The sequence below is a fragment of the Hemitrygon akajei genome, chromosome 10 (genome assembly GCF_048418815.1).
Source record: "Hemitrygon akajei chromosome 10, sHemAka1.3, whole genome shotgun sequence".
Classification (NCBI taxonomy): domain Eukaryota; kingdom Metazoa; phylum Chordata; class Chondrichthyes; order Myliobatiformes; family Dasyatidae; genus Hemitrygon; species Hemitrygon akajei.
The window spans coordinates 24385935-24407516 of NC_133133.1; the positions used below are offsets into that span (position 1 = coordinate 24385935).

The following is a 21582-nucleotide window of genomic DNA, read 5'->3' on the forward strand; positions in this document are numbered from 1 at the left end:
CAGCTTTTGGAAGATATGAACTCCAATACTGCACATTTAGACTGATTTTTATATTGGGCCCTTTTATTTTTTCTTTTTCTTCTTAATAACTCTTGATTAAGCTGAAATTAATAAATACACTTTCTTTATCACTGTATGCGCTGTATGGTCTGTTATTTCTTGCCCACGGATAATTGCATGTGGGCAGTATTTACACAACATTCTCTCAAATTGGCGTTCCATTAGTTGAAAAATCCCAACTTTCCAGTTTGGTGGGACCCAAATCAGACTGACCCAAGCCAGGCGTTGTTTGAGAAAGGTGGCTTTCTCACCACTGAGTCTAGTGGCTGCGAGCAGAGCCGGCTAACGAGCCAAGTTTCAATGCAAGCCCAGTGAGGGGGCTTCAGTTGTATAAGACATGTGGGAACAAATTTGAGTAGCGTCTGCAGTTTTGGTCACCTACCTACAGGAATGATTCCCTAGAGCATATAAGAATGAGGGAAAATGTGATAGAGGTGCTCAAAATTGTGAGGGGTGCAGAAAGGGTAAATGCAAGCAGGCTTTTTCCCATGAGGAGTTTAAATGAGATCTAGTGGTCATGGGTTAAGGATGAAAAGTGAAATACTTAAGGGGATCATTAGGGGGAATTTCTTCACTTAGAATGAGCTGCCATTGGATGCGGGTTTGATTTCAACATTTAAGAGAAATTTGGATAGGTACAAGGATAGGAGTGGTATGGAGGACTATGGTCTGGGTGCAGATTGATGGAACTAAGCAGATGAATACAAGCTGAAAGGACTGATGTTGTATGACTCTGTGAAGGATCTCAGCACAGAACATCGACTGCCAGTTCCCCTCCATAGATATCACCTGACCTGCTGAGTTCCTCCAGTGTTACTCCAGATTGCAGCTTCTGCAGTCTCGTTTCTCCTCTCTCTGAATGAAATGTGAACCTATTTCTGTGCTTTAGCTCTGTGACTCTATGAATGTAAACAAATACACTTGCACACAGGCAAGAATTTCTTGCTTCATGAAGTAAGTGTCCAATTATGAAACTTAATTACATACACTTTAGCCACTTTATTAGGTACATCTGTAAAGGTGCATGTTAATGAAAGTTTCAAATTAGCCAATCATGTGGCAGCAGCGGAATGCATAATGGATACAGATATGGTTAAGAGGTTTACAGTGGTCCTAGAAAGTTTGTGAACCCTGTAGAATTTTCTCTATTACTGCATAAATATGACCTAAAATGTGATCAGATCTTCACACGTTCTAAAATTAGATAAAGAGAACCCAATTAAATAAATAACACAACAAATTATACTTGTTTGTTTATTTATTGAGTAAAATGATCCAATATTATATGTATTTGTTAGAAAAAGTATCTGAACCTTTGTTTTCAGTAACTGGTGTGGCCCCCTTTGTACAGCAATAACTTCAACCAAATGTTTCCGGTAACTTGATTCATCCTGCACATTGGCTTGTAGGGATTTTAGGCAATTCCTCCTTACAAAACTGCTTCAACTCTGAAATGTTGGTGGGCTTCCTTGAATGAACTGCTTGCTTCAGGTCCTTCCACAGCATTTCTATAGGATTAAGGTCAGGACTTTGACTTGACCATTCCAAAGCACAATTTTTTGTTCTTTTTAAACCATTCTGTTGTGGATTTACTCTAGTCTTTCAGATCGTTGTTGCATTATCCAACTTCTAAGGAGCTTCAGATGACGGACTGACGTTTTCCTGTAAAATGTCTTAATACAATTTTGAATTCATTGTTCCCTCAATGATTACAAGCCGTCCAGGCCCTAAGGCAGCAAAGCAGCCCAAACCTTGTTGCTCCTTCCATCATGCTTCACAGTTGTGAAGAGGTTTTGGTGTTGGTGTGCAGTGCCTTTTCCCTCCAAACATAGCAATGTGCATCTCTGCCAAAAAGTTCAATGCTTGTCTCATCTGTCCACAGAACATTGTCTCAGAAGTGTTGTAGAACATCCAGGTGGTCTTTTGCAAACTTGAGACATGCAGCAGTGTCTTTTTTTCTTGGAGAGCAGTGGTTTCTTCTGTGGTGTTCTTCCATGAACACCATGCTTGTTCAGTTTTTTTCTTCTAGTGGACTCATGAGCAGAGACTTTAGCAAGTTCTAGAGATTTCTGCAGGTCTTTTGCAGTTACCTTTGGGTTCTTTATCACCTCCTTCAGCATTGCACATTGTGATCTTTGCAGGATGCCCACTCAAGGGGAGAGTAGCAACAGTACAAAGTTTCCTCTATTTGGAGACAATTTCTATTACTATGGACTGGTGAACACTCAGGTCTTTAGAAAAGCTTTTGTAGCCTTTCCAGCTTCATGCATCTCTACAATTCTTCTTCTAAGGTCCTCTGAAAGTTGTTTGATGTATGCATAAGTATGACCTAAAATGTGATCAGATCTTCATGCAAATCCTAAAACTAGGTAAAGAGAACCCAATTAAATAAATAACACAAAAACATTACACTTGGTCATTTATTTATTGAGAAAAATTATTCTTTTTTTTTAACATGTATTTGTTAAAAAGTATGTGAACTGCTGGGGTAATGCCTTCTACAAAGCTATTTGGAGTCAGGTGTTCCAATCGATGAGATTGGAGGTGTGGGTTGTAGAGGTGTCCTGCTGCCCTATAAAAAAGGCACAGAAGGTCAGGATACCAACAGAGCCTGCTCTTCTCAAAAATGATCTGATTATGCGCACCATGCCTCGATCAAACAAAAGGTGACTGTAACTCAAACAACCGTACATTACAACAGAGGTGTGTAGAATGGCATCATTGAAAGCTCGTGTCAAACTTTGGAAGTGCATTAGCTACAGCAGCAGAAGACCACGTTGAGTGGAGTAAAGGGAATTGCAGAGCTTGAGAGAGGAGTTGGCCAGAATTGATTGGAAATGAACACTGGCAGGAATTACAGCAGAGCACCAATGGCTTGAATTTCTGGAAGCAATTTGGAAGGCACAGAATATATACAGTACATCCCAAAGAGGAAGAAATATTCTAAAGCTAAGATGACACAACCGTGGGTAGTAAATGTCAAAGCTAGCATAAAAGCAAAAGAGAGGCCATATAATAGTGCATAAATTAGTGGGAAGTTAGAGGATTGGGAAGCTTTTTAAAAACCAACAGAAGGGGTAAAGAAGATAGCAAAAGTTTCTTCAGATACATAAAAGTATAAAAGGGGCAAGAGTGAATATTGGACCACTGGAAAATTATGCTTGAGAGATAGTAATGGGAGACAAGGAAGTGGTGGGTGAACTGATTTTGAATCAGTCTTCATTGTGGAAGACACTAGCAGTATGGTGGAAGTTCCAAGTGTCAAGAGTCATGAATCTTGTGAAGTTATCATTACTAGGGAGTATGTTCTGGGGAAACTGAAAGGTCTGAAGGTAGGTAAGTCACCAGGACAAGATGGTATATACTTCAGGGTTCTAAAGGAGGTGGCTGAAGAAGAGATTGCAGAGGCTTTAGTAATGCTCCTTCAGGAATTACTAGATTCTGGAATGGTTCCAGAAGACTGAAAAATTGCAAATATCACTCCAGTCTTCAAGAAGAGAGAGAGACAGAAGGAAGGAAATTATTGGCCAGTTAGTCTGACCGCAGTGGTTGGGAAGGTGTTGGAGTTGATTGTTAAGGAAGTGGTTTCAGGGTACTTGGAGGCACATGATAAAATGGGCCATAGTCAGCATGGTTTCCTAAAGGGAAAATTTTGCCTGGCAAATCTGTTGAAATTCTTTGAAGAAGGAAAAAGCAGAATAGACAAATCCTGCTTGGATTGATGTGTTGATGTGTACTTGGATTTTCAGAAGACCTTTGACAAGATGCCACACATAAGGCTGCTTAACAGGCTATGAGTCAATGGTATTACAGGAAAGATTCTAGCATGGATAAAGCAGTGGCTGATTGTCAGAAGTCAAAGAGTGGAAATAAAGTGAGTTTTTCTGGTTGGCTACCGGTGACTAGTGTTCCACGGGATCCTGTGTTGGGACTGATTTTTTTTACTTTATATGCCATGACTTGGATGATGGAATTGATGGCTTTGTTGCAAAGCTTGCAGATGAGATGAAGATAGATGAAGGGGCAGGTAGTTTTGAGGAAGTAGAGAGGCTACAGAAGGACTTAGATAGATTTGGAAAATGAGCAAAGAAGTGTCAGATGGAATACGGTGTCAGGAAGTGTATGGTCATACACTTTGGTAGAAGAAATTAAAGGGTTGACTATTTTCTAAATGGAGAAAAAATATAATATTCTAGATAGATAGATAGATACTTTATTCATCCCCATGGGGAAATTCAACTTTTTTTTCCAATGTCCCATACACTTGTTGTAGCAAAACTAATTACATACAATACTTAACTCAGTAAAAAAAATATGATATGCATCTAAATCACCGTCTCAAAAAGCATTAATAATAGCTTTTAAAAAGTTCTTAAGTCCTGGCGGTAGAATTGTAAAGCCTAATGGCATTGGGGAGTATTGACCTCTTCATCCTGTCTGAGGAGCATTGCATCGATAGTAACCTGTCACTGAAACTGCTTCTCTGTCTCTGGATGGTGCTATGTAGAGGATGTTCAGAGTTATCCATAATTGACCGTAGCCTACTCAGCGCCCTTCGCTCAGCTACCGATGTTAAACTCTCCAGTACTTTGCCCACGACAGAGCCCGCCTTCCTTACCAGCTTATTAAGACGTGAGGCGTCCCTCTTCTTAATGCTTCCTCCCCAACACGCCACCACAAAGAAGAGGGCGCTCTCCACAACTGACCTATAGAACATCTTCAGCATCTCACTACAGACATTGAATGACGCCAACCTTCTTAGGAAGTACATTCGACTCTGTGCCTTCCTGCACAAGGCATCTGTGTTGGCAGTCCAGTCAAGCTTCTCGTCTAACTGTACTCCCAGATACTTGTAGGTCTTAACCTGCTCCACACGTTCTCCATTAATGATCACTGGCTCCATATGGGGCCTAGATCTCCTAAAGTCCACCACCATCTCCTTGGTCTTGGTGATATTGAGACGCAGGTAGTTTGAGTTGCACCATATCACAAAGTCCTGTATCAGTTTCCTATACTCCTCCTCCTGTCCATTCCTGACACACCCCACTATGGCCGTGTCATCAGCGAACTTCTGCACATGGCAGGACTCTGAGTTATATTGGAAGTCTGATGTGTACAGGGTGAACAGGACCGGAGAGAGTACGGTTCCCTGCGGCGCCCCTGTGCTGCTGACCACCGTGTCAGACCTACAGTCTCCCAACCGCACATACTGAGGTCTATCTGTCAAGTAGTCCACTATCCAATCCACCATGTGAGAGTCTACTCCCATCTCCGTTAGTTTGTGCCTTAAGATCTTGGGCTGGATGGTGTTAAAGGCACTAGAGAAGTCAAGGAATGTAATCCTCACAGCACAACTGACCCCCTCTAGGTGAGAGTGATTTGTGCAGCAAATACGTGATAGCATCCTCCACTCCCACCTTCTCCTTATATGCAAACTGAAGAGGATCCTGGGCGTGCCTGGTTTGTGGCCTCAGATTCTGTATTATCAGCCGCTCCATGGTCTTCATCACGTGCGACGTCAAGGCAACAGGTCTGAAGTCATTCAACTCCTTTGGTTGTGGTTTCTTCGGTACCGGGACAATACAGGATGTCTTCCACTGTCTGGGTACTCTTCTCTGCTCCAGGCTCATGTTGAAGATGCGCTGTAGTGGTTCTCCCAGCTCAGTAGCACAGGCCCTCAGTAATCGTGGGGAAACTCCATCCGGTCCAGCCGCCTTGCTGAGGCACAAAGTAGCTTGGGAGTCCTTGTGCAGGATTCTCTAAAGGTTAATTTGTGGGTTGAGTCTGAAGTGCAAAAGGCAAATGCAATGTTTGCATTTATTTCAAGAGGACTAGAATATAAAAGCAAGGATGTCATGTTGAGACTTTATAAAGCACTGGTGATGCCTCACTTGGACTACTGCAATCAGTTTTGGGCCCCTTATCTTATAAAGGATGTGCTGAAGCTGGAGTGAGTTCAAAGGAAGTCTACAAAAATAATTTCCAGGATTGAATGACTTGTCATATGATGAGTGTGTGATGGCTAGAATTCAGAAGAATGAGGGGTGACCTCATTGAACCCTATTGAATGGTGAAAGACCTTGAGAGGATGTGGAGAGGATGTTTCCTATGGTAGGGAGTCTAAGACTAGAGGACACAGCCTCAGAATAGAGGTGCATCCTTTTAGAATGGAGATGAGGAGGAATTTCTTTCGCCAGAGAGAGCTGAGTCTGTATATTTAACTTAGAGCTTGATAGATTCTTGATTGGTCAGGGCATGAAGGGATACGGGAAGAAGGCAGGAGATGGGGGCTGAAAGGGAATCAGCCATGATGAAATGGTGGAGTAGACTCGATAGGCTAAATGGCCTAATTCTGCTCCTGTATTCAATGGTCTTATGGTTTCATTCCTGTACCTAATAAAGTGTAAGATTCTCTTTCACTCTCGTAGTAAGAGTGGTCAATGGAATTGAGTTGATTTTGTTAACCTTGCATCCAATTATAACTCCTGATCTTGGAACGTCCTTTCCATTCATAAATCTGACAGTAAGCAGAACAATTTTTTTTAGTTTTGTCATATCTTAACCAATATCTGGAGCAAAGGTTGATCGGAAGTGACTTGATAGAGGTGTACACAATGTTAAGAGTCATAAATCAAATGAATAGCCAGAAACTATCCCAGGGCAAAAATAGCTAATAGAAAGTTCAAAGTAAATTTATTACCAAAATATATATATATATATCTAACTTTTTACAACCCTCAGATTCATTTTCTTGTGGGCATACACAGTAAATCTAAGAAACTCAATAGAATCAATGAGAGACCTCACCCAAAAGGATGGATAAACAGTCAACGTGCAGAAGACAACAAACTGTGCAAATACAACAAAAAAAATGCAATAAATATTGAAAGCATGCTATGGAGAGTCCTTGAAAATGAGACCATGGGTTGTGGGAACAGATCAGTTACGTGGTAAGTGAAATTAACTGAAGTTGTCCCCCCATGGTTCAAGGGTCTGATGGTTGCAGGATAATAACTGTTCCTGAAGCTGGTGGTGTGGGTATAAGCGCTCCTGTACTTTCCTGATGGCAATAGCAAGAAGAGAGCTGGGCTGAGAAGAGGGGGTATTTTACTTTACTTTATTGTCACCAAACAATTGATACTAGAGCGTACAATCATCACAGTGATATTTGATTCTGCGCTTTGCACTCCCTGAAGTACAAATCAAAGTAAATATAATAAAATTTAAAATTATAAATTATAATTAGAAAATAGAAAAGGGAAAGTAAGGTAGTGCAAGTCAGGTCCAGATATTTGGAAGGTACGGCCCAGATCTGGGTCAGGATCTGTTCAGCAGTCTTATTACAGTTGGAAAGAAGCTGTTCCCAAATCTGGCCGTATGAATCTTCTTGCTCCTGAACCTTCTCCTGGAGGGAAGAGGGACAAATAGTGTGTTGGCTGGGTGGGTCGTGTCCTTGATTATCCTGGCAGCACTGCTCCGACAGTGTGCGGTGTAAAGTGAGTCCAAGGATGGAAGATTGGTTTGTGTGATGTGCTGGGCTGTGTTCATGATCTTCTGCAGCTTCTTCCGGTCTTGGACAGGACAACTTCCATACCAGGTTGTGATGCATCCTAGAAGAATGCTTTCTACAGTGCACCTATAAAAATTAGTGAGGGTTTTAGGGGACAAATTTCTTCAGCTTTCTCAGGAGTAAAGGTGCTGGTGGGCCTTCTTGGCAGTGGACTCTGCTTGGTTAGATCAAGTCAGGTCATTTGTGATATTCACCCCGAGGAACTTAAAGCTTTTGACCTGTTCCACCTGCGCACCACCGATGTAGATGGGGCTGTGTGGTCTGCTACTCCTTCTGAAGTCAACAACCAATTCCTTTGTCTTGCTGACATTGAGGGATAGATTATTTGATGATGGATGCTGCTTTCCTGCGACAGCGCTCCATGTAGATATGCTCATTGATGGAGAAGGCTTTACCCGTGATGGACTGAGCCATATCCACTACAATTTGGAGGATATTCCATTCATGGGCATTGATGTTCCCATACCAAGCCATGATGTGACCAGTCAATATAACCTCCACCAGACGTTTATAAAATTTGTCATGCCTAATCTTCCCAAAGTTCTAAGGAAGCAGGTTGAGAGAGCCTATAGTGTGCTGTACTGTTCTATATTCTATATTAAATGGGTCAAAAATTCTAAAAAATTGTGGCATATAAAAAATACAAACAGGAAATGGAAAAGTCAAAAGATGGTCTGCAGTTGTAACTTCATTCCCATTGATCCCATTGATTGTCCACATACTTTTTGTTGTTGATTCAGTTTCACTGATTCAATTGTGCATTTTGATTATTTTCTATTTTGTAGGTAGATCTAGCATTTTATCCAAAATATGAACTGCTACTGACCATTTGTATTTATTACAGGTCAGATGGACACCCCTGCACATTGCCGCATCAGCAGGCCGTGAAGAAATTGTGAAGGTCCTGATTAGTAAAGGAGCTCAAGTCAATGCTGTCAATCAGAATGGCTGCTCACCACTGCACTATGCTGCCTCTCGAAACAGATATGAGGTATTGGACAACATTTAAAAAAATGAACCAGTTTCTGTTTAATCATACTCTGTTTTTATTGTTGTTCTGTTTTGCCATTTCTCTTGAGGTGGTAACTAATTTTGAGTCATAATTCCCCAAACCCCTATGGCCCTCCTTGTGCTTATTGTTAATATGAGGTAAAATATCCCATAATTATTATAATAATACAGGAACTCCATTATATAATGTACAGTGTATAATTGTAAAATGTGTATTTTAAAGCTATCAAGTCTACTATTTAATAAACAGTCGAAATTTATTTGCACTCCACAGAATGTGATTTAGGTTTCCATGCATTCAGTATCTCCAACTGTCGCAATATTAAAGTCTTCATCGATATTTTGGGCTGCCCCGGCAGGCCAATAAAGCTCACACTTAACAAGTGACACAAAAGGCAAAATTAATTATTAAAAGCACTGCCACTGATTTTTTTTCTTTTCTCATGCCACTTATTTGAGACCAGATGCCTCCTTTTACTTGCCGGATTTCAGAAAAATGAGAGGGATTCTTATTGAAACCCACTGAATATTGAAGGGCCTGCATAGAGTGGACATGGAGAGGATGTTCAAAGTTAAAAGAAAAATTTGTTATCAAAGTATGTATTGTTATTGCGTAAATGAGATCACCGGAGAAAATTACTGGTAGATACAAAGCAGCTTCTTTACTTGACAAAACAAGATACAGCTGGCATTATATGGAGAAGCTTTCAGTTGAAAGGTCTTACTGGCCCAACGTGGGGCTAGATTTTCTATGTGCCAAACATCAAAGTACAACTCCATATTTATAGTGTATGGACAATGCTTTCTTTGAAGTTACGTACAACCTTCACACCTCCTGATTCACCTCCCCACCACAGATATCCAAATGAATTTTAATCAGCATTGTCTGGACTGAGTTACACAGCCTTTAGGAACCTATTGTTCAGAGCAGCACTCCAAATTAAATATACAATACATTTTCAGATGTGAAGACTAGTAGCCAAAGTCAATTGTTAAATGTATATGTCCTAAACACAAAAAGCACTCTTAAAACTGTACCTCCTCTTGGCCCTCCTTGGACAAAAATAAATTTGTACCAGGAAAGGCCAGCCAAAAGGAGGATCTACTCAAATCGAGCAGTAAAAATGCCCTGCCTTGGAATTCCTCCCCAATTATTTTGTCATCCCTAATCGCTACCTACAAAATGCTAAGCAGAGAAATTGTTACAGAAATACAAACAGCAATCTTTAGAAATCCAGCTTTGTTCGTATTCCTTCCCCTGCTAGCCAATTACAGCTTAATCACGTTCCTTGTCTTCAACCCTTCATTCTCCGGTAGCTAAAACTCTCTTTCCAGGCACATCAGCAAGGTAAGTGCATGAGGCTCACAGGCCCACTCATCGATGTACAGGAAGGGGTCAGAGGTGGTCTCCATTTGAATGACTGTAAGGACCTCTCCCTGGTGGCACCCCTTTCCAAACTGTCCAGTTGATCACTGGCCTGACTGCTGAAAGACCCCAGCTCACTTGTATTCACTCCTCATTCAGTCAGGGGTGTGTGGGGGGGGTGACTACCTTCAAATGCTGTGTGCAATCTTTCTCAGTCTGAAATGCTATCGAAGTTGTGGAACCTGCTGTCTCTACTTTAACTTAAATACCTCCTCATCTATTTTCCCCAATACCTTTTCTGTTCTATGCTATTAAACTAATCATCTACTTTTAGCAACCAGCCTTCATTACAAAGGACCATCATCATCACACTTTAGCATGCTATTCATGGGTTTCTATCGTGCTCTTGGTGTCTTCTGTCTTTGCATTTCCTCTGGGTATATTTTCATCAACCATGGTCATGTCTGGTTTGTCTGGCTGGTGTTCATCTCAAAATTACACTATTACTGTGTACACTTGATCCCCCACTCTGGTGGGAGCAACAAGAAGGTGAGTCTTGCAGTTTAACCTGAGTCCAGTGTTTCCACTGGCTGTCTACACACAGACACAAGTATCACTTGTAAAAAGTACATCTCTGGTCCTATCTGTTTGGGAGCAAACCCTGCCCTTTCAGGCAGCACCCTCACCATGACTTGGTCACCTGGCTGTGGGAGGACCATCTCCTTTTCCCTCCGCTCTCTGATCAGCAACGTGCTGCTGTTGTTTTGCTCGGTCCTTCAACACTTTTAAGTTGGTTACAAAGACCTTTCACATACTGTCATTCTATCCCTATAAGTCCCAGGCTCCCCCAACCTGTAATTACCCCATAAGGGAGTCACATTGCTCACCCATCAATAATTTGTAGGGGCTGAAAGCCAGCATGCAGTTCAGGGTTGCTCGTAATCTCATCAGGATTCCTAGTAATACATCAACCCATGTCTTTTCCATATCAGCTATAGTTTTGGCTAAGGCATTCATGATTGTTCAATTCATCCTTTTTACCATTCCTGAACTCCAAGGATGGTAGGGTACTTGGAACCATTGTCCAGTCCCTAACAGTCGGCACATTTCCTTAATCACTTTCCCTGTGAAATGTGCTCCCTGATTGAGTCCACCTGAATCCTTGGGAGGATTTCCTGAACTAAAATCTGTGCAGTGGTGCTGGCGGTGTATTCCTTTGTTGGGAAAGTCTACCCACCTCGTGAGGTGATTCATAATTACTTGACAGTAGCTTTCCCCCTTGGTTTTGGGTAGGGGCCCCATGAAGTCTATCTGGATATTTTCCCCGCATCCCGGGGCTGTGTTTGATCTGCCAACTGTAGCTTTCTGCCCTTACTAGGATTATGCTGGGCACAAATGCTACAACAGCGGCAGAATTTCTCAACATCCCTGTCCATCACCAGTCCTGCTGGAGGGTCATGATCATGTTCTGTGTCCCTTGATGCATCACCCCACGATACAACTTCAGTAGTATCTGCCTAGTACATTGTGGGGCCACGACTCCTTCCTTCCTGTATGTCAAGCTCCCATGTGGTTCCTCCCTTCTCTGCCAGTTCTCCCTCTCTTCTGCTTCTGCCTCCACCTCTTCCTACAACTTTATGAAATTGGCTTCAGTCATTTCTTCCTGCATACTCTCAATTTCAATTGCCTCTTGTTCCTCTGCTGCCTTCTTCACAGTGATGTCTGCCAACTTACTTCCGTTCTGATCCTTACTCTCCCCTTTTTGGTTAGTGTTTAGCTTAATTACTACCACCTCGTCTTGCAGTATCTCTAAAACATTGGCTACCGCCCCTGAATTACCTGTTTCAGCTTCCAAAACGATTAGTAGATCATCTGCATATTGTAAGCGTGTCGACTGGGAGGACGTCAGATTGAGCTTTTCCAAAGTCTGCAGCATGACTATGAAAAATGGCTGGACTATTGTCAAGTCCCTGGGGGAATCTGGCCCATGTATATTGCAAGATGAAAGCAAATTTGTCATGGGGCTTGGGTGCTAAGGGTTCCAAAATCCATTAGCAATATCCAGAACTGCAAAAGTTTTAATGTTCTGGAGACAGGCCATTCAGGATTGTTGCAAGGCTCGTCACTATGGGATGCAATGTCAGCATGGTCTTAAGGGCAGTATAGCCTATTGTTAGTGGATATGTTCCATTGGGCTTCTTTACTGGCTATATTGCAGAGTTAGTAGTTGCCACAGTCTCTCTGAGTATCCCCAGGTGTTTTAGTTCCTTCACTTTACCTGAACAGTGGTCAGTGTGTCAGTTTTTAATGGGATATTGCTTATGGGATTTATACAGACCCTCCTCTATTTTAACTGGGTTTATCTTTACTAGACCACAATCTTGCTTGTATCTAGCTCACACTGCTGGGAATTGCTGGCTCCAGTCTTTAATGATTGGGGAGCTGCGACTACGCTAGCTACGTCGTGTATTCTATTGGTTGGACATGTTCGCTGCCCCTGACTTGTCCATGGTATTTCTCCATTTCCTGAAGGTATAACAGCCCCTGCATCCCTTAGGATGTCTATTCCAAGTAGAGTGCCCTCATTATTTGGACATACCCGGAAATACACTGGAAGCTGCTCTCTGTCGACTTTTGATTATTTGCAACTGGCTTCTTTCTGCTTACACTGTTTTCCCTCCTACACAGTTAATATAAAAAGCCTGTCTGGTTGTTGGTAAGGGTAGGTCATTTATTGATACCGATGCCCCTGTGTCCACTAACATATTGCATTGCCGTCCCCCTAACAATGCTGTTCTGTACATCCGCGGATCACCAGTGGGGCCTGCCGCCACATCTTTTTCTGACCGAGGATCTGTCTTTACTCGCTCTATGATCTGATTGACAGTCAGATTGGTCGGATAGGGCCCTGATGGGATGAGAGATTGTGTGTCTGCTGTGAGGTTCACCTGTATTTTTTTGGATACTGCCTCCAACTATGTCCCAACGGGTTACACCTGTTGCATCGTGTCCTGGCCACCGGCAAACAAAACAAACTCTCAGGTACGTCACAACAGCAGCATCCACTATAGCTGCTTTATGATTTCTTTTGCACTTTCTTTGGTCTATTTCACTGTCACAGAGTAGGTCGACACTAAGACTATCCCTAAATCTAAAACTTCCCGGTGGGCTGAGTTCAGACCTTCCTTCATCGTTTTCAGGAAGACTGGGTTGTCTCTCCCGGGATTATCCAACCCTGAATATTCCTAATATGTTCAATATTTATGTTCAGCATATTCTGTGGCTGTCAGATCGGCTCTTTCAATCACTGACATTATCGTTCTCCAGCTACTCTCAAATCCACCTCCCAGTCACTGCCTCACTTTCCCTTTAAAAGAGCAATGTCTTTCTTCATTGTAGGTATTTCTGATAGTTGCCCATATACCATCCTGTACCCTGCTGGGCCATACTATGTCACATATTCATTGGGCACTTCACTTTTACCAACACTTGTATATCTTTAGAGTGCATCTGGTGAAATTCAACCATTTCCTCGAGCTTGTGCCAGAATTCTGAATTCCCATATGCGACTTTAAATGAGGACAATTCTGACAAAATGCTCTGTTTCTCTCTGGAAGTGAAGGGCTTATGAATGGCTGTAATCAGAGTCATGGGCTGGCTTGGATCAACAGAGTTCTCGACCTGACGTTGCCTGACCTCAATAGGTGCCATCCTGACAGATGTATCTAGGTAAAACCTCACCCTGAAATATCCCCACACTATGTAAATAAACAGCACATACTTAAAACAGCAGAGTATGTACTCCACAATCTGCCACTTTTGAGCACCTGAATTCATGATGGCTGCATCAAACTCACAAAACATTATTGTTAAAATGCAACTTCCTGAGCAAGTATACACCCCCCGCCACTCAACCATCCCAAACCGTCAATAACCACCCTTTGCAGCTGGTGGCTCCGTCTCACCAAATTGACATGCAAAGTTTCCTCTCTTACATAAACACAAATGCACGCGCACACACCACTTTATATTTGCCAGTTCAGCTCTCCGTGTTCGTGATACCTCATGTTCCCATGTACCACTGACCCAAACAGATCAAGTGAATGCTAATTTTTAAAAATACTCACCCACTTAGGCTGCTAAGATCGCTGGCCACATGATGGGTCATGAAGGTGTCCCACTCCTGACACCGAATGGTGTTGCATGAATGAAGTCATGGAGAAAATTACTTGTAGATACAAAGCAGCTTCTTTATTTAACAAAACAAGGTACAGCAGGCATTGTATGGAGACGCTTTCAGTCGAAAGGCCTCGCTGACCCATAATGGGCCTCAATATTATATGAGCCAAACAGCAAAGGACAACTCCATATTTACAATGTATGGACAATGCTTTCTTTGAAACTACATAGAACCCTCACACCTCCTGATTCACATCCCCACCACAGACATCCAAGTGAATTTTAATCAGCATTGACCTGACTGGGATTCACAGTTTTTAGGAACCCATGTACTCTAAATTAAATGCACAATACATTTAACGATGTGAAGACTGGTAGCCAAAGTCAATTGCTAAATGTATATGTCCTAAACCCAAAAATCACTCTAACACATATTCACTCATTGGCCACTTTATTAGGTACAGAGTGGAACCCAGTGTGGTCTTTTGCTGCTGCAGCCCACCTCCTCCAAGGATCGACATGTAATACATGGTTTATTTGAGTTAACTATAATTTTCCTCTCACCTGAAACCAATCTGGCCATTCTCCTCTACGTCAGAGGACGTAGCAAGGCACTTTCACCCAGAAAATTGCTGCTCACTGGACATTTTTTGCTTTTCACACCATTTTTTGTAAACTCTAGAGACTATTGTGTGTGAAAATCTCAAACCATCAGGGGTTTCTGAGATATTCAAACCAACCTGTCTGGCACCAACAGAGATTACATGATCAAAGTCACTTGGATCACATTTCTCCCCGTTCTGATGTTTGATCTGACCAACTGCACCTCTTGACCATGTCTTTATGCTTTTATGCATTGAGTTGCTGCCACATGATAAGTATACACACACACACACACACAAGATTACTGAAATATTATTGAAACATAAATACGCAACAGTAGTCTGTCTTGTGTGTCCAGATTTTAGGACCCCATTTCTATAAAACTCTGCCTTTTCTTGTGTATACTTGACATCAATTTCTTTTTGGTATTTTCCTCAATAATTAACATCAAACTAGCTTGAGTATTTTTTTTGGGAATGAAAATCATAAAATTCTGGAATAGCAGTACAAGTGAGTCTGTTATTACATTTGACCAACTTTATCTCCTTTCAACCAAAATAGTTACATGCTCTGGCAACTAGGAGATGCTATGTCATGAGAATTTGAACTTAACATGATCTCTGTTTATATCAAGATCATCAACAGGCACATTATGGGTAGTTGTAATTTTTTTATTGCTTCTTTATGTTTCTATCATCCTCTTGGAGATATTTGCAGTAATTGCCTGGAAGGAATGTTGTTGTTATCCATTTGCTAATGCAAATTCACTTTTTTAGCAATCTCTTCCTGTCGAACAAAAGTAGTTTGGGAGAACAAAATCATTATTTAACCAAAGTAAACATTTCCAATACAATTATCGATCCGGAGACAATAACTCTGTTTCTCTCTACGCAGATGCTGCTTGATTTGCTGAATATTTCCATCATCTTCTTTATTCTCAAATTTTTGTCTTCCACAGCATTTTGCTTTTGTCTTTGCCCTTTACAATATTTATAAATACAAAGCTCCACACTTCTTTGTAGAAAATCTCTAATTTAGTTTCACTATCTGTTGATTTAGATCGCAAGCATGTTATTAGAGAATGGAGCCGACCCTAATATCTCAGATAGCATCCACTCTACTCCTTTGCACAGAGCTGCAGCTAAAGGAAATTTCCATCTTGTACAACTCCTGTTGAAGCATACAGCATCTACCAACCTCCAGGACTCTGAAGGAAATACACCCTTGTAAGTTCCTTTTTCTTGTCAGGTAGTGTTTATGTGGGATGCTTATATTGAGAAATAAGGATTATATTCGAAGTACCGGAAACAATTTTTGGTTTACCTTTGGTCTTCACTTATACAGATAAATCCTGTCATATTCATCTGTATATGGCTAACAAGTAAAAGAGAGTGAATTTAAAATAAAGTCTTGGGAATATGAATTCAGAGCATATTGCAGCCTCACTCATGATAAGAGGTTGTTATGAGAAAATTACTCGGAGATTTCTGTTAGAAAGTGAGTTAATGCTTGAACTACATACAGGGTTTTGTTCTTTTATTTACATATCTGAAAACATAGGACAGTTTAGCACAATACAGGCCCTATAGTTAACCTTTTAATCTACTCTAAGATTAACCTAACCCGTATCTCCTGCATTTTTCTTTCATTTTTCCTCCACTCTTCTTTCATCCATGTGCCAAAGAATTTCTTAAATGTATCTGCTTCAACCTCTACCCTGGTGGCATATTCTATCCATCTGTGTAAAACAATCCACTCCTCTGATGTCCCCCCTATGCTACCCTAAACGACCATGGAATTTCCAGTATACAATTAAAAGAAAGCCAGCTTGATTTAAAAAACACAATTTACTGCAGCCCTTTTCCCCCTGTCTCCATGCTCTCCAGAAACTGATTATCATATAATAACTTTGCCCATGTCACGCACACCTTCTTCCGAGATATTCCATGGCAGATCCGCTGATGGAATTTAAAAGGCTAATCCTTCTGTATGAAGAGCGAATAAACCATCACATGCAGGAAATTTGTGTTTTTTTTAAACATTTATAGCATTTGAAATTTATTTTTACTTCTAAACTGCACTAATGTCTTGAACTTCCTGTATGTACACGCATTCTATTCCAGGCATTCTCTCAGCAAACAAGTAAACACTGAAAACATAGCCTGTTCACTTAAGGATTTGATTCTCTGCTCTGCGGGTACAGTTCTAATCTTCTTCACCTGCTTTTCATACTCCAGCATACGATGCAAGATGCTATGAAACATTTGATCTATGTTCACCCTGCTAGGGTTTCCATGAGTATTCTTTTATTGCCCATGTCTAATTCCTTTAAAAGTGGTAGTGGGTCATTTTCCTAAGCACTGCATTCCTTTTGATGCTGTTCATTAGGGAACATTTGGACCCAGGTGGGAACAATGATACATTACTCATTGAAGGGTAATGTTAAACTTGTAACACAGAAAAAGATCATTTGATCCTTCACATATATACAGGGCAGCAATCTCATTCATACCATTTCCCCATTCCTGCTCTCCATTTCCCCAAATAAATCCTTACTTCCTATAGGTCATGGTATTCTATGTGCCTGCTATCGTCCTTGATGGTAGCACTTGCAAGTGCTATTGGAGTAAGCCAGGTGAGTAACTGTAGTGCTCCTTGTAGATAGTAAATATTTCAGCCATGATATACTGCTGGGAACTAAACTATAGAGTAGTAGGTGGGTGCCAGTCAAACAGGCTTCTTGTCCTGGATGGTCAAAACAAAAAAAAACTCTGAACACACTTGTAAATGTTTGAATGTTTTTGTTCCACATCGTTTCATCATCCCTGTAGATCATCTTTTATGTTAGCGTAACCTAGAACTTGGAGTTTGTGCCTCAGGAGATGTGCTGGTATACCAGTTTAAAAATAGAATCACATGGCTGCTTGTAAACCAGATTGTAAACCAGATTTACGACCAGTAGTTGTAAACACCTCATTCGCCAATTTGAATCTCTTAACCACGATGCAAGTTCTTTATTTCAGAACAATACTTTTGTGATAATTAGGATTCATTTACTTGTCATTTAATTTGTCCAGTACAATCCATAATATTGTGATTTTAAATGTGTATGACAGACAGACACCACTCTGCACTATCCCTCCAGGCTGTGCAGTAGCACCATGATTAAAGCTACTACCTCACAGCTCTAGCAGTCAGGATTCCTGACCCTCTGGTGCTGTCTATTGAACTTTTTTACCTGTAACCATGTTTCCTCTATGTTATTCTGAAGATGTGCAAGCTGGTAGATCAATTAGGAACTTTAAATTGCTCCTAGTATGTAAATAATTGATTCAATCTGAGCGAATTGTTGGGAATGTGGGGGGGTGGAAAAATAAAATGGGTCAGCATTAGGTCGGCTTATTAAAAAAAACACAAGGTGAGTGATTGATGCATTGACTAGGTGGATGACGGGCCTGTTTCCATGCTACATCTCTCTGACTTCATGACCATTCCTGAATGCAGACATTTTCCTTCTGCAAATTGAACTGTGCCTTTACTTGTCCATTATATAAGTAATTAAAACATTCCAAGTTGCAAATAGAAGTAAGTTTACAATTGCATTTCAGCTTCAGTAAGATCTCCTTGTTTGCTTCAGAGGCCTGACCAGAGAGGAGGCAAGTTTAGGAGAGTTTAAATTGTGAGTTTTCAAGTAACTCTTAAAGAGATTGCAAACATGGTAGTAAATACAAAGGACATCCAAGGAAAGATGAAGGCATGGCTAATGGATTTGGAGTGTGAGATAAGACTTTGTTTTAAACTTTTTTGCAGACACTTGGCCTGTGATGAGGAGCGGGTTGAGGAAGCCAAGCTGCTGGTGGAGAATGGAGCAAGTATTTATATTGAAAACAAGGAAGAAAAGACACCCCTGCAGATGGCTAAAGGTGGACTTGGCCTACAATTACGCAGGATGGTAGAAGGTTGAAAACAAAGTTACTTCAGAGGATCGGTCTGAATTTGCATCTCCCTCAAAACATTGACTAAGAATGTGGTGGGAACTATCAATTCTGTATTGCATACTTTCTTTGCCATATAATCTACATGTTATGTGGTACATTACCTGCAACAATGTTTCAGAATCAGGTGCAAAGACATAAAATTAATATGAATTAATAAATAATGAGGTAGTGTTCCTGGGTTCGTGGATTCTTCAGAAATGTGATAATATAGGAGAGGAAGTTGTTACTAAACTATTGAATGTGTCTTCAGATGAGTCTCACTGCCTGAAGTGATAGCAACACAGATGGCTGAATAAATTCCTTTATTTTTTGTTTACAGTGTCAGAAATGTCCACTGAGCAAAACTTATACTGGATGTGTTTGCTTTGTATTTTTTCCCTATTTTCCATCTGGATGTGTTCCCTGCTTTGAAATTCCAGTCTTCTGGTAAGCTGCACTTCAAGTTTATTTAGATAAACACAACAATGACATGATGCTTCTCATGCTAAACAAGTTTGCTGTTTTTCAAAAGACAAAACTGGGTGTAATTGCTGGCAAAAATACTAAAAGATCTAATACTTATTGTGAATTGATTAGTGACAGCATCATTCTCAACATTGTACTTGGGCTCTACACCTCACTTTTGACCGTGTGTGTGGCTCTTCTCTGCTTACGCTAACAAGTGATATACATAACATTACTTGGTCTTTGGGAAGCAGAGGAGCAGGAGAATTGCCAGTGTGAAAGGCTAGTTTTAAAAACAACTTTTATTTTAATTTTCAACTTGCCTCTGCCATTAAACACACTTTAATAAATTCATTGTTAATCATATTGGATTGCTGTCTCTCTTACTATTGCACTTTATACAGCAAGCGGGAGGAAAATTTGCCAAATTTTTATTGGTGATACTTTCTAAGGTTAGCAGCTGATATTGATGTTTGTGACGATATCTAGGTTTAACACATTTACATTTTAGCAAATGACTTTGCCACTGGTACTCGGGTCTGAGTACAAATTATGGATTTAATTTGGAGTGCAGTTCTGAACAATGGGTCCTTAAAAGCAGATAAAACCCAGACAGACAATACTGATTAAACTTCATTTAGATGTCTGGTGTGGGTGCAAATCAGGAGGTATGAAGTTAGGGTCTTTTAAGAGACTTATAGATAGGTACACGGAGCTTAGTAAAATAGAGGGCTATAGGTAAGCCTAGGAATTTCTAAGGTAAGGCCACGTTCGGCACAACTTTGTGGGCCGAAGGGCCTGGATTGTGCTGTAGGTTTTCTATGTTTCTATGAAGTTTATGTGCTTTCAAAGAAAACATTGTAGATACATTGTAAATATGGAATTGTCCTTTGAGGTTTAGCACATAAAATATCAAGCACCATGTTGGGCAGACCTTTTGACCAAAAGCATCTCCATCTGATGCCTGCTGTATCTTGTTTTGCCAAATAAAGAAGCTGCTTCATATATACCAGTACTTTTCTCCGTGACTTCATTCACACAACATTTGGTGTCAGAAGTGTGACCTGTCATGTGGCCGGCCAGCCATTTTCTTTTAAGTTGAAGTGGGTTAGTATTTTAAAAAATTAGCACTCACAATGTAGATCGGTTCGGGTCGGTGATACACGGAGCATGCAATTGTCGGGAACAAGGAGAGAGAGAGAGAGAGAGAGAGCTTGCAGATATAAATGTGGTGTGTGCATGTGAATGTGTTTTTATGTAAGACATGAAACTTTGTAAATTTGGTAAGGTGGAGACACCAGTTGTGAAGCGTTGGGTTCAGTGCGCTGAACTCGTTCCGGGGCCGCATTTTAGCATACGCATTGTGCAAGAGTGATGCAGAGGAATATAGCAAGGCATCATGAGTTCAGGCGCTCAAAAATGGCAGACTGCGGAGTGCATACTCTGCGCTGTTTAACTGGTATCTGTCATTTATATTTTGCGTAGTGTGGGAATTAGTGTGAAGATATTTCAGGGAGAGGTTTTCCCAGATATATCTGTCAGGGTGACACCTATTGAGGTCAGGCAACGTCAGATCAAGAACCCTGATGATCCAAGCCAGCCCTTGACTGATTATGACAATTCATAAGCCCTTCTCCCCCAGGGAGAACAGCATTTTGTCAAGAGTTGCCTTCACTTAAAGTCGTATTTGGGAATTCGGAATTCTGGCGCAAGCTCAAGGAAATGGTTGAAATTCACCAGTTGTACCATAAAGGTGTACACGTGTAGGTAAAAGCGAAGTGCCTGAAAAATATGTGGGACAGTATGGGCCAGGGGGTACAGGATGGTACATGGGTAACTACCAGGAACACCAGCAATGAAGAAAGATATCACTCCTTTAAAGGGGAAGTGAGGCAGTGACTGGGTGGGGGAGGTGAGAGTCACTGGGGAATGATAATGGCAGTGAATAAAAGAGCTGATGAGACAGCCATGGATTATGCAGAACATAAATATCAAAGGGATAAGGAGTATTCAGGGTTGAGTAATCCAGGGAGGGACGACCCAGTGTTCTCAAAAATGGTGAATGAAGTCCGGAGCTCGGCCCACCAATAAGTTTTACATTTAGGGATAGCAATGGGGTACATCTACTCTGCAATTGTTTTGTGGCCCAGTGAAATAGACCAAAGAAAGTACTATAGTGGATACTGCTGCTGTGAGGTCACAGAGGGTTGTTCTGTGTGCTGGCAGCTGGCATGAAGCAAGGAACCACTGGAATAGACGTTGGAGGGTAAAGGAGTTGATGTGCTACAGCTATGGCCAATTGGGACATGGTTGGAGGCAGTGTCCATAAAAGGAAGAAAGAAAATCAGATG

At 41.1% G+C, this 21582-nt stretch overlaps 1 protein-coding gene across 1 annotated transcript in view; it reads left to right on the forward strand.

The window, feature by feature from the left end:
- The window catches only part of psmd10 (proteasome 26S subunit, non-ATPase 10), a 32608-nt gene extending 12368 nt beyond the window's left edge, over positions 1-20240 (forward strand). Inside the window, exons 3-5 of the mRNA XM_073057916.1 lie at positions 8475-8621; positions 15849-16015; positions 18600-20240. Coding sequence (XP_072914017.1) covers positions 8475-8621; positions 15849-16015; positions 18600-18753 — 468 coding nt within the window. The 3' untranslated portion in view covers positions 18754-20240. The remainder of the gene's footprint in view (positions 1-8474; positions 8622-15848; positions 16016-18599) is intronic.
- The last annotated feature ends 1342 nt before the right edge of the window (positions 20241-21582 follow it).